Source organism: Nesoenas mayeri (genome assembly GCF_963082525.1).
Source record: "Nesoenas mayeri genome assembly, chromosome: 11".
Taxonomy (NCBI): Eukaryota; Metazoa; Chordata; class Aves; order Columbiformes; family Columbidae; genus Nesoenas; species Nesoenas mayeri.
Window position 1 is genome coordinate 1094678 of NC_137563.1, and position 17766 is coordinate 1112443.

At 44.8% G+C, this 17766-nt stretch overlaps 1 protein-coding gene across 2 annotated transcripts; it reads right to left on the reverse strand.

Moving 5' to 3' along the window:
* Positions 1-6943: 6943 nt before the first annotated feature.
* On the reverse strand, positions 6944-17178 carry LEO1 (LEO1 homolog, Paf1/RNA polymerase II complex component). 2 transcript variants are annotated; one of them, XM_080351543.1, is made up of 12 exons: positions 17080-17178; positions 15230-15955; positions 14867-14971; positions 14037-14131; positions 13232-13377; positions 11782-11866; positions 11348-11442; positions 10930-11064; positions 10216-10351; positions 9735-9921; positions 9368-9465; positions 6944-7338 (listed from the first exon to the last, which is right to left on the reverse strand). In XM_080351543.1, the coding sequence occupies exons 1-12, from the start codon at positions 17135-17137 to the stop codon at positions 7234-7236; spliced, it is 1971 nt and encodes a 656-aa protein (XP_080207669.1). In that variant the 5' UTR covers positions 17138-17178; the 3' UTR covers positions 6944-7233. The 2 variants fall into 2 exon arrangements, with proteins under 2 accessions (XP_080207669.1, XP_080207668.1); XM_080351542.1 differs by having other exon boundaries at positions 14867-14974.
* Between the last annotated feature and the right edge of the window lie 588 nt (positions 17179-17766).

Sequence of the window (17766 nt, forward strand, 5' to 3'; positions counted from 1 at the left end):
CATCAGAACATGGAGGCTCGTCCTTAGCAAAGAAAAACTCACCAATATTCTCTAGGAATGAAATTTTCTACACAAGCTTTTCACCAGAAGGAAGCATCTGAAGATACTACCAGAATGCCAGTTGTTTAGGCAGAGTCTGCGCTGATATGATCTGCGATTGATTCCTAGCGCATCTGCACTGATGCACTGAGGCAAGTGCCTCAGGACGCAGTACCCAGCGATATGCATGACCACACCTGCAATTACAGCAATTAGCAGTTCTGAAGAGCTTCCCAGAGCTCATAGGTCACAAGGTCCTTAACAATAGCTTAGGTATGAAACTTGCAAGTCTTTGGCTCTTAATTCTTTGTGCTCTGCCACTACCACGAAAACAGCAGCATTGTTCAGCTCAGGACAGAAGAGCGTCCACCCAGGGCAGCTGTGAGCAAACTGCTTCCAGAAACAAATGCATTTCAGCTCGATGGTGGGAAAAGGCAGCTCGGTGGCCCCAGCCGAACGGGCATCAGCCCAGCGACACGGTGCAGAGGGCAGCGCTGGGCCCTTCTGAGGAGTTTTCTACCACACCCCATTGCAAAAGCAGAAAACCAGCCACCTGGCCATGGAGATCTGGGAAAAACCATTATCGGAATGGTTACAGCGGGCACAAACCTAATTATCAACCAGACAAGCACTATAAATAACCCAAATAGATGCACAGATGTTACTTGTGTGGTAAGAACAGGAGCAGTTAGGGCTGCAGAAAACCCCGGATCTCATTCAGCCAATATAGGACAACTCCTGCTACCCCTGAACATTCATTCCCCTGCCTTGTATTTTTTTCATCCCATTGCAATTAAGTATATTTCAACTGAAACACAGATAATTTAATACCCATCAAACTTTTCTATTTACAGCAACATCCTATCCAACATGTCTATAGAATAAGGGCACGCAGATCAAGTCAGCTGGCTATTGAGATAAAAATCAATATGCTCTCTATGTATATCCTACTACCCATACTAAACGCAATTGCAAGAGAGGAAAGTGCTCCTAAGTTTAGCTGGAGATAGAATCCCATATGGGAACGCTTTGACTGGGTTGGGCAGCAAAGCCTGAATGTGCTAAACCGGAGGTTAAAGCAGCTGAAACAGGCACCAGAGCTGTTCTGTGCTGTCCGCTGCACTCCTGGCTCCGCCGCCGATGGGCCCTGTGCACAACCTGCCCGTGCGGCAGCTGTGCTGCCGCTCGCTGCCTCGTTCTGTAGCTTCTTGGAAGAGTTTCAGCACAGCCCCGAGGTGGCCGCTGACAGTGAGCAGGCACGGCCCGTGACCGCACGCTTCACCACTGCTGAAATGGAGACCGGTTTGTCTTGATAACGTCAGAGAACCGCCAGCAACAAGCTTCTGTGTTTTCCACTGAAGATACTTTTTCTTCCTGCATATGCTTTATTTGCACATCCTACTTCAGAAAAAGAAAAGTGGTTTTCTCAGGGAGGCTGATCCCCCTCTTACCTGAAACAAATGACTCTTTTGTTTCCATAGTCACCCAGTGGCAGGTCAAGGCTGAGTTAGTGCTTTCACTGTACAACACATCTTCAATCTTTTACAAACCTGCCACGAAGACTCACCGGGGACTAACAGACTTTCACACCCCATCAGTTGCACAGACAGACCTTTTCCTTAAGACAGCTTTCACATCCTGGCCCACGTGCCTGCGCTTCACTGGTTCAAGGATGCTGTGTGTTACTCTGGAAGCTGACCGCTTTATCTCTACCGTATTTCAGCTCGGGTCGGTTGTCCTTCACCATCAGCCCAAACACTTGGGAAGGGTCAACCCTCCTTAAAGAGCACACGCCTGTCAAGTCGACTTGCTGACTGAAGGCTGCTCCCCTCTACATTGATTCCATTCATCATTACATATAGGCCACTGCAATGTACATCTTATGTATATTAGACCACTCATACACAGCTGGACTGTTACAAAACTGACGTACTTTCCTGGAACTGTAATTTGAAAGTTTAGTCTTCATCAATTCAACTCTTTCTAAAACACAGGAGGTTGCTACGGGCTGAAGCGTCTTTACTCTAAGTACTGCAAGAGTTTGATCTGCATCCTACGTTCTCCCGCTAGGCTGACCTAAATGTGGTTAGTCAGTCCCAACATCAGAACACATCCTGGTCATTTGCAGAAGATTCATTTAAGAATCCAAACATATTTGGGAACTATTGGGGGAAAAACAACAGAGAAATATTTTTAGTCGGTGAGCTAACACTCCACTATTCCTGTCCTTGTTATTTAAGCCTCTTGTTTCATCACCAGACGCGAAGCTGTAAGTGATCACCAGGGCTTCTCAAAGCGACAGCAAGTATTTCCAAATAGCATTCTCCTTTCCATTCCTAATGACCAGAAAAACCTGCACTGAGAGAAACAACACAGGAAGTTCATTGAAAGGACAAACTGCTGATCTGACACACACAGTGTAGCAAGGTGGGTATGGAAGAGGGACGATAACTCAAATTGTGTCCATGTTAATACAAAATGAGGTATCCCCAAAGAAAAATCTGAAAGATCTGTCTTTACTTAAATAAAGATACCTCTCAGAGTCTAAATTAAAACCTTAAACTGAAACAGATTAACTTGCTTGCAAGAAAGGAGAAACACCCCAACGTTATCAGGAGAAATAGATAAATACATTTGAAAACACATAAGCTGCCCAGGATCATTTTTAAATCGCACAACTGTGATTTTGGCATTTCAGCTTTTTCCAGTTAATTTTGAGAGGGAAAAACAAGCAAATCAAAACCAACCAACCAACCCTGTTGTAGCGCAACACTTGAGCTCGATCCTTCCTTATCGACTCCGGGATACACTCCTCCCGTGACAAATATAGACTAGTCCATGTAGCAGTTTATTTTAAGCTGAAAACTAAGACCAGGAGATAGCCAGCTTACACAGTTTAAATACAGTTATCTTACTCTGTACCAGGGAACAAACCTGAAAGCTGCAGGCAGTAAACACGACCAGGACAAGAGCCAGAGCAGGGTGCTGGAGCTCCAAGTGACACCCCAGCCCCGCACAGGAGCACCAAACGCACCGTACCCAACAGCCGAACGGAAGGGCTGGCCCCAAAGCCTCCCGTTCATTCCCTTTACATATTGAAAATGAGTGTGTTCCTTCAGCATCCGTGTAAATGGGTTTATCATAAGATTAATAATGCATCTTATTGTAAGAACTTGTTCTTATGTTTATCATACATCTTTACACTCAATGAAAGAAACCAAATGTAGAAAACTGCTGAATGACCAGGCTGAGATTAGCACCTCGGTTCCACAGTCATATTCTGAAGGCAGGAAAAGCATGAAACAAAATGAGATATAATCTGACTCAGCCATAGGATATAAAAGGGAGGGTATACTAGTCAATACTTCCACTGTCTTAGAAGATTTTCTTTATCTTTAATTTACAATAAAGAATGCAACACGTGTATGATTCTGTGACTAACAATAACTGCTTCCCAGAAAACGTTAACATAACCCAGAGACATGAAGTTGTGGTTGTTGGTAAACTGGCTCTACCACATCCCATTTCTTCAAGACTAAGCCTTAATGGAAGAAAAAACCCAGACTAACCCAAAAATCACTATTTGAAGTTAAGCTTCTACTTTAATAACTGGTTTCTTCCAAATATCAGCCCAGGAAACTAAGATTCATGGGCTTTCAAAGCACATAAGCATCCCTGAAAAAAAACACCAAAACCCTCAAAAAAACAAGTCTTGACAACCAATTTTTGTTTCACAAAGGCTTTGTGTCTGAGAATTTCAGCACAGATTTACTTAATTTTATGTTATTTTTCTCAGCTACTTAGGGTAGATAATTACTTCGAATGCCCAAGAGTTTTAAAGCAATTAAGGATAAAAGCTAGTAATCAATATCAGTTTGCAGCTTTTCTGCGAGTCTTTCATGTCCAGACAAGCATTAAGAACCCGGTTGCAGTCAAAGGCCACCCCTGGGCAGCAGGAATCCGCTCGTTCCCCCCACAGCACTTCCCAGGGGAGCCCGGGGCTCCCCAGCGCCGGCACAGCCCACAGCGTGCGGCATCACAGCTCCGGGAGCAAAACCAAAACAGCCATCAGAAACAAATCACCTTCTCCATCACTTCCACGTCACAACCTCTCCACGTTCAGCAGCACCCAGAGAGTCGCTAAACAAAAGCATGGACTGGAATGGATGCCCTGTGGGAGCCCTGGGCCCACTGGCTCACAAATCACTGCGGTGACTGCCTGGGGAAGCCACCACCGCGTGTCCCGCACCGTCCTCAGGCTGCGGCTTTGCTGGCAGAGCCGAGCTGGACCCGGTGCCACAGACGGGGCCTGTCCGGCTGCACCTCCTCATGGCACCAGCAGCTGCTCCGTGCGCCAGTTCAAGCGGCTGCGCCTGTAGAAACGTCTTCGCTTCCTTCTGGATGCTCAGGGTAATTTTTCAGAAGAAATCCAAGGCCACGTTTAGCTCTGCCTTCCACAATGTCCCTCAGTCACAACCACAGCAACTTGGTGAGCTGGCAGCGATGCCCACAGGCAGTTCTGCAGGCGTGCTTGGCACAAAACACAAGAACTTGGCAAAAAATAAGAGATTTCCTGACAGTTTAGCAAGTTGCCTCACTGACCTGGGTTAGTTCTGGCCAAACGTGCTGCCAGGTGGAGTGAAGGGCTGGAGGGGCGGCTGCTCCGTTCCAGGCACCCCCAGCCCACAGGGTGTCCTGCGCCCCAAACCCAGCCCCAGCACAGCCGGGTGCAGGAAAGCGGCTGCTGCAAAGTGCTACCGGGTACTAGGAAGAAAACTCCACATCAACAACTGGAACCTGGGATACAGCTGGAGGATACACTCGAAACAACAAAACTAAATAGGCAAGAACAGCTTCCAGTAACTGTCACAAGAGAGTTTATCCTACACCCTGGCACTAGCCAGATCTAGTACTCACACAGCTCAAATCACGCCCTTGTGGAAGGAGTGTTCTGACCAGTCACTACAAGAGTCAACATAGCTCTATCCACATTCTCTTTCCTTTGTCTTAACATTTTTAATTTGGGTCAAATGAATCATTGCAAATAATTCTCTCGTACTTGGAGGCTGGGAAAAGAGCGAGCAAAACCTGTCTTTAGGCGAAATAAAACTATACATCAACAACTAAAAAAAAAAATAGTGTGGATAAGGCTAAGTTCATTCAAGTGACTTTAATTACAAGATGATTGCTAAAGTAATTTGAGCTGAGAAAACACTTTCCAAAATTCCACGTTTAAATAAGGCTTTGAAAGAGCAATTTACAAAAGAAGACAGTGTAAAAAATGGCTTCTTTTCATCTTCGTAATCCACTTTTGGAAGCTAAAGCGGACCGCTTACTTAGGAAAGGTTTAGTCAGCATCAAACCTATGAAAGTGATTAAAACACTTGCACTCTTCGGGGTTTAGTAAAAATAAAAATACCCAACACTTCAGTTAAACAGACATAAAAGCAAACGCATTACCAGTGAAATGGTGCTGGGTTTCCCTATGCCAGATCTGTTGTTTAAGGGGTACCTGGCCGGCTTTTATGTGAAGGTCCAGCACGTCACCCCATACAGGATGAGTCCCCGTCTGAGCTGCAGCACAGGGAGAGCAGGTAACGCGTGTCAGAGCCCGGCTGCCAGCACACGGCTACACTACGGATCACACGGACAGAATTCCAGCAGATGGAAAAGGTTTTATCTGCACACTAACGAGGCACGGGAACTCTTTGATAACAATTTAATTAGAGGGAGAAAAAAAAAAGAAAGAACAGTTTCTCATGCACTCAGACATCAGAGTTGGAATTTTGCATTTTGCTTTCATACTTGCAGGAGAGACGCACAAACTACTGGCCTGATTAAAGATGACAACAGCATGATGTCCAGGTCGAGAGCTCTATCTCAAAAACCAGGGAATGTCAGGAGAGCAAAGTGCTCGCTGTGGAGCACTTGCACTGGGTAACAGTCCTTGTGACACAACTGTCAGCTACTTGATTTCACCTTGTATTACACGAATCCACATAATAAACTATCCACAGTATCAGTCAATGGTTTTGTCTAAAGAGGCATTAAGCTAGTTCTGGTTTCTTTCCTTTCCAAGTTGCACCCAAAATCTGCAGGACTGTGTGCAAAGCCTGTTCAAAAAGCAACACAGACATTACCTGAATGTTCCCTCACCAAGGGCAGAAACCACATACGGGATATTTCCTCTGGAAAGAAGTGTGGAAAGGTTCAGGTATTTCTTCCAGCCTTTCCACACGTTGCAACTGGTATTGCACCCTCACAGAAGGTGCTTACAACAGTGTAAAAGCAGCAAAGATTCTGTCCAGAACATTCTCCTCTAGTGACCTTCCAGCTACACAAATCTATTTATCAAACCAACCAGGATCAATAGGAAATTGCACCATAAGGATTATATGAAATTATGAGACACTATTGTTAGGATATATTTTTGCATTGTGGTTCATTTCAAGGAAGCTTCCATCTCTGCTGGTAGAAATTACGTAGTTTTGTTTAAATAAGTGCTTTTACTCCCATTTCCATCACTAGCATGTGCCTGTTATTCTTATGATTAACGCTCAGGCAACACACGCATTTTTGTTCTGGGCTTCGATGCATGAAAAATAAATGTCTTCCATGATCGGTTAACTATTCCAACTGCAGGATTTTCAGTTTGCTCAAACACAAAGCAGTATTTTCAGCCATGAAAATACACCAGCATAGTAACGGACTGTCCACAGGAAACAAGGAATATGTAGGAAAAAAGCAGAACTGTACTGGACCACTCATATATTCTCCCAGCCCTTCCACACAAAAGGCGAGTTGCATCGCCACACCATTGTCACACAAACCCAGCATTTAAGTGTTCTATAAAGATTAGAACGGTTTCTCCTAATGAACCCAGTGAAAACCACTGATGAATTCACTTGGATAACCAGTTACAACAATTCACGAAACTGAAATGTACTGTGTAAGATTAAAAACATGGCACTGTGATGACCCAGGGTGCAGCAGCTGCTGCAACAGGAGAAAATCTGAAAAAATAAAGGGAAGTCAAAAATCTTTATTCACACCAAAACCACGGACTTCAGGGGAATTTTCGTTTATCAAAATAACCCGATTATGGTTACTTACATCTTTGTTGTAAGAGAACTGTACAATATATATAAATATATATATAAAAAAAAAAAAATCAACTTTTGTTCTTCCTCAACACTAATCGTCATCTTCTTCCTCTTCATCGCTGATCACATATTTTTTGTGCTTCTTACTTGCTTTGTCGTCATCCTCCGCTTTTCTCTTCCCAGAAGGTTCACCTTCCTAAAGGCAAAAAAGAAGACAAAATAAAGAACCTCAAGATACTTCAATGTAAAATCAACTCGGAAGAACAACAAAAAGATCTCAGACTCCTTCTTGGGAGAAAAGCAAAACTATTGGTTCTAGATTTTCCGTTCCGTGCTGCGGGATCGCTTGTGCATCAGTTCTTGGGGTTCAGCCAGCACACGGTTTACAGCCCAAGTCCAGCAGCTCTGGAGGTGTCAAAGAGCTGGTCAAAGGAACTCAGGTCATTGAGCAATAACATAATGACTTTCATAGGTTGGATGCTAAATTTTTAGCACCTAAATAGAGTGTCAACAGGTTGATTTTTATTCCGTGTGCATTTATACCAGTTTGGTTTAACTCATCCTTCCAAACAACATTTTAAATCAGAATGCTACAAAAACGTTTAATCAAACTACAAGTCACTAGTTGTTAATTCAAAACTCAACAATTTTGACATGAAAACCAAGCGGTAACTCAATTATTGTTTAAAAAGAAGAATATCTTTAAAAATATCCTCGGGTCTAAGAAACCTCATCCCTTTTTGCATTTGTTGGTTTTGGTTTTTAAAGCAACATGCATTACTTGGATTTTAAGAAGCAAGCAAGATAAAGTTTCAGAACTGTAATGAATTATTAGAGTATCAGAACTGCAATGAATAATTTTTTTATTCCAAGCATTTTCTTCTACAGTAACATATTAGGTTAGTACAGTAAGAATCTCTGTTAGGAAGGAATTTTAAGCATGGACAACAGAGATCAGTAGGGGAGGGAATCTCAATGACAGCTTCTTCCCCAAAACAAGCACTCTCTTGTAATCTCGCTGGGCTACTGTTACATGATTCATCTTCCTGTTTAGCAGAATATCCCCATGAACTACAGCAACAGTAGAACTACTTGCCCCGTGCTGATAAAGTGTGTTAATAACAGATCAATGTTTCAGGGGCGTAACGGTAGCAAATGGTTCTCAGGACAAAGGTTGTGCTGTGTTGTTGACTGACAGCACATCCCAGCAGGTCCGTGTACAACAAGTCCGTGTTTCGCGGCTGCGGACGCACAGACAAACGCCACACTTGGCGGCGGTGACTGCGAGTACCAGCCCTGCAGCGCTGGGGCTTTCCTAAAACTGCAGCACCCCTCCGTGGCCCTGCTGGGAATATTACCTGAAAGGCAGGGCATTTTAAAATGGAGGCTATGGCTCCGCCAGCAGCAGAGAAAGCGTTAGCTTTTCTTCTACGAGACCGGGATTGCAAAGTCCTGCCGTTGCTATATCACTAACAACTAGCAGTGTCTTACAAACAATTCAGTTTCTACCAGCAGAGATCACAAACTACAGCTCTGGATTACTCTGCCTCCAGCATTACTGTCACACTTTCCAAAACATTCCATTTTCCTCAATGGATAATAAAAGGTCAGAATCTGTGTCTTTAAAAGAAAAATTACTTGATGCACACAAAAATTCATTTGCTTATACCCAGCAGTGATAAATTATAAACCAATAAACCACAACTTTAGAAGAGGAAACAGCACTTCTGCTGTAGCTAGCGGTTAACTTGATCGTGGCCTAATGTTTAGGATGCTACCTGGGTGATGGATAACGTCTGGATAGCAATGACATTAACCTTTTTAACTCTTCTGTTTAAAAAGACTCTTCTGCTGTTTCCATAATAAACAGGAGAGGACCACTTAGCTTAGGAGACAACACTACACGAGGATTCCAATATTAAGTCTTCTTACTCCTTGCATAATTTTAGTTAAAGTCATTTTACATAACTCTGCATAAATTCTGCCATCTTTAAAGCAGGAATAACAATACCGATCTCCTTCGGGAATCACTCAGGTCTATGAACTAACGCAGTGTATAAGAAAATCAGTGACTAATTAGCATGGAAAGCATGCCAAGTCAAATAATACATTCATCACAACAGAAATGAAACGACAAAAGTCTCCGTTTGAAAAATTCGATTTAGTGCAGGAAACGTTCCTGACTGAAAACGAAGAACAGCTTAAGAACAAACCCCTTTTCTTACCTCGTCACTAGTCAGTTTCTTTGCCTTGAGCAGTCTTTGTGTTTTATCTTCATCTGAGCCCTCGTCGCTGTCAGAAGAGTAGATTCTAGCACGTTCCTCTACAGAGAAAAATGAAAAGACTAATGTTTCTCTGTATCTGAAATCAGTGAGGAAGACAGAACATTAAAAGTAATTCTCTTACATTCAGTCCCACAAAAGCCAGAGGAGTCTAAGCCCAGACTGAACAAAAGAAATTTATGCTAACTGAATTCATGTCTCATTTATCAAATGAACGGACAGAATACAATCTTACGAGGAACCCTGCTGTGAAATTCATCCATCTGAATCACACAGGCCTTACTTAGGTGCTGTTAAGGTTTACTGTTACCTCTGATGCCACCTTTGTATCTGTTTTTGATAGCTGCCAGACTGATTGCATCATCGCCCTCATCCTCTTCATCATAGCGATCAGGTTCTAAATAATTTGCACTCAGCCCACGCTGATGCTGCTTCTCCCGCATTCTCCGCTGCTGAGACTCTCTGCGAATGGAAGCTCTCAGCCTCTCCTCTTCTTTCTGTCCAAAGGAAGGAGCACTACATCAAGACTGAGAAAAACAATACTCAAGAGCACCTTGTATTCTACCAAAGCTTCTCAAACAATTTTGCAGCAGTGTAAAGATCGTTCATATTCCAATTTTTCTGCAATCTGTAAGGTTAAGCAAACTGCACCCATGGCTAAGAACTCTTGTCTGTAACTCCACAATACGTCTTGTTTTTCCTAAGGTCATAAAATGTTCAGAAACATTCAACTATCTTACAGTTGCGATTTTTCAGATTAAATCAGCAGATAGAGTTCCATGTCACGATACCTTAATCATTTCTGTGCGCTGGGACTCGGGGTCGCGACCTGCCATTGGTAAAATACGGATCTTCTGGGTCTTTGAACATCTGTCTGCCAGAGACAGCGTCATCTTCCTGTGAGTGGCGCTGTCTGTAGAGTGTGGCCTGTTAAAAATGACTGCTGTGTTAGATACTTAAAGGAATGCATCCGTTTTTAAAGGACAACGGTTAAGGTCGGCATGCTCAAGATTTCAAAGATTAAGCTGCACAAAAGTAAAAAAAATCATCCTTTTAAAAATTATTTATTGATATGCGTCGTAGCAGCTACTGGAGACATCAATTCTGCTCTGGGCGAACCATCTGCAGTCCCTTACGAGCCTCAATAATCATCCTCACATTTCACACCAGTCTCCCAAGACAAAATCATCATCTGGAGGCAACTGCATCAGCAGAAAGGTTAATCTCAGGGAACATTAAAATTCTCTCTCATCCAGATGACGACTTGCACTTAAAAATGAAAATTAAAACATACATTAAAAAAATACATGTAGCCCACATACTGCAGTGAATGACACACTGTCCTTTCAAACTGGGACATCTAATTTAGGAAAAATCTTATTGAAATATTGAGTCTGAAAAATAGCATATTCTTATTGAACAGTTAAGCTCTGAAGGTTTATGAAAAGTTACAACATTTAATTGCAAAAGTAGTATCAACATGTAACAGAGAATAGCAGGTTTACCTGAAGGTTAACTTGGTCTTGAAAACCGCCTGTCCCTGCAGACCCGTCCCCTGTCTGATGAACAAATGGTTGTGATCTCCCTGCAGCGGCGCCTTGTACACGTCAAACACCTCGTTGCCCAAGTGGAGAGACATGCTGCAAAGAGAGCCCTCCACCAGTTACTCCATAAATCCACACACTCCAGCTTTTGCCTCATTTCTAAATGGAGAAAGCCTTCATGCTTCTTTTTTATACATAGCCAATGCTTATATTTCAATCCAAACTAAGCAGAGCATGAAATTTTCAAGGCACTAGGACTAAAACAATCTCTGCTGTGCAGAACTGATAGCAAAGTTTCTTGACCTTCCAATTTTGCACAGCACGGCGTTTCACTGTAAGAGCAACTGTACTCCTGCAGCAGCACAAAGTCCAAACTAACCTTCCGTCTGACCATTTGACTATCCGTGCATTGCTTTCTCTGATCTCGTTCCCTTCCTCGTCTCGGCGCATCCGCCATCGTATTGTGTTTTCTACCTGTGGAAAAACAAAACATAACACTTTTTCCAACTCACAGTAGAGAATACTGTGGTAAAATACACTCTATATAGGTCAAGAATTAGTTAGGCCAAATAGTTTGCTGCACGATGCAAAGAAACGAAGGTGAAAGGTATCACTTTCATAGGTGAAATGCAGCTGTCAAGCTTTTTTTTTTTCATTATTACTGAAATGGATCAAATTTTCTCAGTGCTGAACTGCTCCACACTTTCAAAATCTGAACCACATCTCTAAACACCATTCCAAAATACCTGAAATAGGCTTTGAAGAAATGTAGCTAGATGAGTGAAAAAGAGAAAAGGAAAATGAACATTATACCTTGAGTTTTAACCTCGTTCTACCCTCTTCATCAAGCATCTCCTCATCTTCAAATTCATCTTCATAATACTGGGGATCAAAAGGTCTGAAAATATAACACACTCTTTATTCTTCTAAAAATTAATCCGGATTCTTCTAGAGTTGTGCAAAACACCAGGTGCTTGAAAGGTTCACACTGTACACGGGACACAGCAGCGTCTGCACGGAATGCGCTGCATGGATGTGACCCCACAGGAGACCCACCCAGCGGCCCCACTGCCACCGGTCACAGCCACGTAACCGCTCAGACTGGCTAAATGGCTCTGCCTAAAGAAAGCAAGTCTGCTTCCCAAAATACTGTTTCCTTAGCATCAAGATTATGAGGCCACAGTTAAGTCTGGAACAAAAGATACACAATATTATATAGAGAAAATTAAAAGAAAAATTATAATTTTATAAGTATGGTGAATGAGGGATCTTCTAACAGCACAATATTCGTCCTTTTTAAATTTTAATCTCAAAAACAACCAAAGGGAAAGGAAGATGGGACTGTTTTTCCTTTCTTCCTCCAAAAAAAACCTGATGACTGGGGCAGGAGTGAAGGGGAAGAGCATTTCCTGCCCGCATTCCCAACCGTTTCCAGGTTGCTGCAAGGGCAGTAAGTGCTACACAGACCCTGCTACTGTACAATTGTATTCTCAGTCCTGTCCGACCCCCAGAGACCCTCGAGACTTCTCTCACCGATCGCAGCCGCTAACCGGACTCTTAAGGGTTCTCTCCTGAACCAGTCCATAGCAGAAGCAACGATCTGACTGAGGTGGCACACACAGCGCCCCACTGCCAGCTAACAACAATGCGGTAACGCTGCTTAACAAAACACCCCAAGAGAGGGATTTCACAGCATTTTGCCAGAAGTGCTGCAGGTGGCCTTTAGGGCCAAACCTGACACCACAAACAACTCAATTAATTCATTTGGTGTCTCCTTATGAATTCCAGAAGATTTCTTTAGCTTGGGTTAGGTAAATAGGAAAATAAGTAACCAGCTTCTCCATAGTTAAACAGTACATTTAGCACACACAAATAAAAAAGGGCTCATTCTAAAATTCAAAACGACGTTTCTATCATTCCAAAGTGCATAAAGATCCTGTGCATTTGGTTTTCACAACTCTGAGAGCCTAAATCTGTGGTTAAAATGCAACTGATACCATGTGCTTTCAAGTACATCATATTTTTGTCTGGTTTTTAAAGACAAAAAGTTATTCAATCACACTGAAACCTCGGCTCCTAAGAAAATTACTCAGCACTTGATTAGATAACAATAGATGCTACTATTGCTGATCACAGCCAGAAGTGTGGAACTTAATGTCAACCATTTCAAATAGAGCCAACATATTTAGTGTATTATTAGAACAAAAGCAGTATAGGGAAGCACTAAAAAACCTTATCATTCATGTATACAATGCGCAGTTACCTGGGCTCCACGCTAAGGAAGTTGGGCAGCTTCACGAAATATAAATCATTACCCAAGTCTGTGTTTACTTTTGGTATTTCCACCTCTATTCTAGTCTCTGGAATAGGTTCTTCCTCCTGCTGCTCTTGACTCAGTCCATTCTCATCCTAATGACAGAAAGGCAAATAGGAGCATAAATGAAAGAAGTCTGCCTGGCTACTGTTGCTCTAATAAGCACTTACATTTTGCTGGAAGAAAAGTCATGCAGATGCACAGAGAGATATCAGGAAGCTTTGTATAAAAGGGCTTGCACATTTTCCACCAAAGCAATCCAATTCAGCATTTTCACATGCCACTTAAAGCCATTTCAAATACCGGTGTAAACTCAAGCAATCAAACACAGTAAGGAGCCAGCAAAGGAGCTGACACAGTTCTCAGCTAAGCACTGGGGAGGAAATGGAGGACAGCTTCTCCCACCTAATAGTTTTACGTATTATCATCACACCCAAAATGAAATACTCGTCAAGCAGCTGTACTAAGGTACCAAAGACAGCTATGACTTTGTATTTCATTTGATGACAATCAAAACTACTCGTTATATTTCTTTCAAGTATGAAAAGTGGAGCAGGATTGGGGGAAGGCAGATAAATGAATCTGACATTGCTATCTATAAAACTTTAATAATTCTTTCAGCTAGGGCAAAATTAACTGTAAAGCTTACTTAATGCTGTTAAGTCTTTTCTCACTAAATTATCAAAGTCAGTCAGTGTTCCACATTTCAGTGTGGAATGGCACGTTAACTATTTCCAAAGGCAAGCCTACTCACGATGGGCTGTCCTGGCGTTGGTGGTTTGTCTTCTCCATCACTCCCTGAGGAAATGTCGTCTGCACCTCCAAACAGATCCATGACATCTGCGTGCTCTGGAGCAGAAAATGACTATTTTAACACACATATATATGCACACACCCCCTTACATGCAAGCACGCTCACGGAAGGTAAACACACCCTTCGCTTTTATTACCACTTAAAATCACCTACAAAGGTTAAAAACTGTGAATGTTTATGAAGCATACAGTATTCTCTTATCATGAAAAAGTTTTCCTTTGTATTTCTAAACTAAGGATTCAAGTTATGTTTTCCTGGAGAGGCTCTATCAAAGGAGAGAATCTAGTTGAAAAATGGCAACAGAAGAATCAAGAGTGTAACATCATCCTTTACTCAAGCAAACAACTTCAGTATATGTAAACCGCAACTTCATTATGCATGTGAGGTTTTACTTCTCAGAAGAATCAACAGCGCTTGCTCAGGCAGCTGAACACCCCAAACACCAGTCCAGCTCCTCTGGGCTGCTCTCATTAGAGGCACCATTGCTTCACACCTTTCAGTAAAAAAGGAACCAACATTGGCCAAAGAGAAGCTCCGTCTCACAGGGGAAACTGAGAAAGTGATACAGCCAACTAGAGACAATCAGCAGAAACGCAGTGTGTGCTTCCCCACGCAGAGTTCCTGCTGCGCTGGTTTCTTATTTTCACAGCACTATAGTTACACTGTATAGCAAGGGCTATTGGTTTTATCAAGTTCTGCAGCAGCTGAATGGTGCACTCAGGATGAGGATTAAATGAACCAAAAACCCACAAAACAAGGCCACCACTTACCTTTCTGTCCTTCCGTATCACTGTCCGCTTCTGAATCTGATGCAATTGGTTTCTTTCGCTTCATCCGCAGAACTTCATCTTCGCTATCACTGCCCCTTGCAGACTCTGCTAAGGAGCACAACTATTCTCAGCAAATTAAGAATTTGTTCCACATATTTTAAAATTCTTTTGTATTACCAAGTTGATTCAGATGAAAAGGAATTTTAAAGTGTTGCATAAAAAAAGCTGCAAAGGTGACTGTAGTTGAAAGCTACACGATTAATGCCTTTGCATTGAAATCTGATTCTTATCAGGCCAATATAAATGAAACAATAAAGAGAGGTCAAACCAAACACAAATCATTACCACTGTACTCAGTCCTACCAGATTTATGCTCCTGATCCTCCTCATCGGAGTGCTGGGTCCTTTCATCGTCGTCAGAGTTCTGCATCTTCTCCTCGTCGGAATGCTGAGCCCTTTCATCATCATCTGAGTTCTGCATCTTCTCCTCATCCGAGCCCTGGGGCCTCTCCTCATCATCAGAGTTCTGCATCTTCTCCTCGTCTGAGTTCTGGAGTCTTTCCTCATCATCAGACATCTGCGGCCGTTCGTCTTCATCAGAGTTCTGCACTTTCTCCTCATCGTCAGAGTTCTGCTGCCTCTCCTCATCATCAGAGTTCTGCTGCCTCTCCTCATCATCTGACTGGTCACTTTTGTCCTCCTTGCCCCACTTCTCATCCTCTGAATGTGCCTTTTCCGAACCGTCTCCCTCTGAATGATGACTGCCTTCATCCGACCCGTGCCCGCGATCGTCCTCCTCATCATCGTGAGCAGCTTCTGAAACGCTGTGCTGGTCCACGTCTGACTGGTCGTTATCTTCATGCTCAGAGTGTCCTGAAGCTTCAGATCGGTTGTAGGATCTTTCAGAGTGGTTGTCACTCCCTGTGTGATGGGAGGCCCCTTCATCCTCACTATCGTCTCCAAATAACTCCTTATTACTGGGCTTTGCTGCCTCCCTGTCATCATCTTGGTCACTGTCACTTCCAGAAGCATTACTGCCAGAGCCAGCATTCTCTTGATCAGAGTCAGAGTCAGATCCAGAATCGGAATCTGCAAAATAAACGTCACTCTTTCATGAGTTAAAATGTCCTGCAAGGAAACCCACAGGATAACAGGCATTGCTCTATAAAACCCCAACCCCGAAAATCCAGAGAAAACTTACAGAGAACTGCAACAAAGAACTGGAAGAGTTACCTCAAATAATGAAATAAAACATCTACTAGTGAAAGCACGGCCAGTGAAAGACACAATGAAAAGTGATGGATGCCACATAAAGACTGAAACCACAAGCTATCGTCTAAGATTCTAAAGCTGCAGAAAGAATAAGCAATTATACAAAAGGAAATAAAATTTGAAATAGTGAGGGCTTAAAATAAGTGAATGCACATACATGGCTTATGGGGTTCTCCAAATCTAAAAGTGTGATAATTAATTTCTTTAATTTGAGTTAGCTGCCTTATGTACCCTGACGCGTTTGTTCCACCCTCTTGAATGCCGAGGTTGTTGGATGCACTTTCAAACAGGAAAGACAAAGGAACACCAGCCTTGAAAAATAATTTACGGCAACTGAGACACGCGTTTTACAAATATACAAACGACCTGAACAGGGAGGCGTTCCAGCACTTCCTTTAGATGCTGGGGACAGCCCAAACTTCTCCAGACAACCACGGGCAAACAGGAGACCCGCTTTGTTTCCACCACCTCGACCCCACACACTTCACAAGCAGGTGACGACACGTCCCCGGGTTCAGCAGCCGCCCCGCTTTTGTTCCCCAGCGCGGGTTCTCCGCGGCTGCGGTGACGGGAAGCGCTGGGTCCCGCAGCCCGGGGAGCGCCGGGTCCCGCAGCCCGGGGAGCGCCGGGTCCCGCAGCCCGGGGAGCGCCGGGTCCCGCAGCCCGGGGAGCGCCGGGTCCCGCAGCCCGGGGAGCGGGCTCACCCCGCCAAACCCGCACAGCGGGGCCGCTCTGCCCGGCTGCACAACGCCCTGCGCTTTGCGTCCCGGCGGAGCAAGGGCGCGGAGCAGGCCCGGGCCGGGGCCGCTACCCCTCGGCCCGCCCCGCTCCATCCCCCGCGGGCCCCGGCCCTGCGTCTCGCCCCGCGGCTGCGGGACGGGCCAGCGCAGGGCGGGGCTGCACCGAGCGCGGCGGGAAGGACGGGAGCGCGGCGCCCGCACCTTTCTGCTCGGCCTCCGAGTCCGCGTCGCTGCCGAACAGCTCCTCCATGTCGGCCATGGCGACAGCGCGGCCCCGCCGCCGCACAACCGCCACACCGCCGGCGCCGCTCAGTGACGCAACCACGAGGCGACGCACAGGCGCGGGAGGAGGAGGCACCGCCTCTTAAAGGGGCCGCGCCCCGCGGTTGGTAACGCGGAGCGCCTGGTGACAGCGCCGCGGGCCGGGAGCAGCGGGACGCACAGCGCGGGTGAGGGCGGCACCGGGTGCGCACACCCGCCGGTGCTACAGCGGGGGCACCGCCCTGGGTGAGCACAGGGTTCAACGGCAGCGCCGGGGACCGCGGCGGCACCGGCGCCGCTCCCGCCGTGACGGGGAGCGGAGCTGGTCAGCCCGGATCCGCAGGGCACACACGGACACCGCGGCCAGGGGGATCACAACACGTTTGTCTTCATCTCTGCACCTTCCCTTGCCAAACGGGACCAAAGCCATGCTGCAGGAGCATCCACGCGCCCGGCAGCGCTCCTCTATGGGTTTGTGTGGACAGGTGTGACCGTACGCTGGGACAGGTGTGACCGTACACTGGGACAGGTGTGACCATACGCTGGGACAGGTGTGACCGTACACTAGGACAGGTGTGACCGTACACTGGGACAGGTGTGACCATACACTAGGACAGGTGTGACCGT

What these genes read in the sequence shown, in the direction of transcription:
- LEO1 (XM_080351542.1), bottom strand. Translation starts at nt 17,137, where the DNA reads ATGGCCGACATGGAGGAGCTGTTCGGCAGCGACGCGGACTCGGAGGCC. An exon ending in TTCCTTAGCGTGGAGCCCAG is followed by an intron (nt 11,867 to 13,231) that starts GTAACTGCGCAT and finishes TTATATTTTCAG; the next exon opens with ACCTTTTGATCCCCAGTATT. An exon ending in AAGACCAAGTTAACCTTCAG is followed by an intron (nt 10,352 to 10,929) that starts GTAAACCTGCTA and finishes CATTTTTAACAG; the next exon opens with GCCACACTCTACAGACAGCG.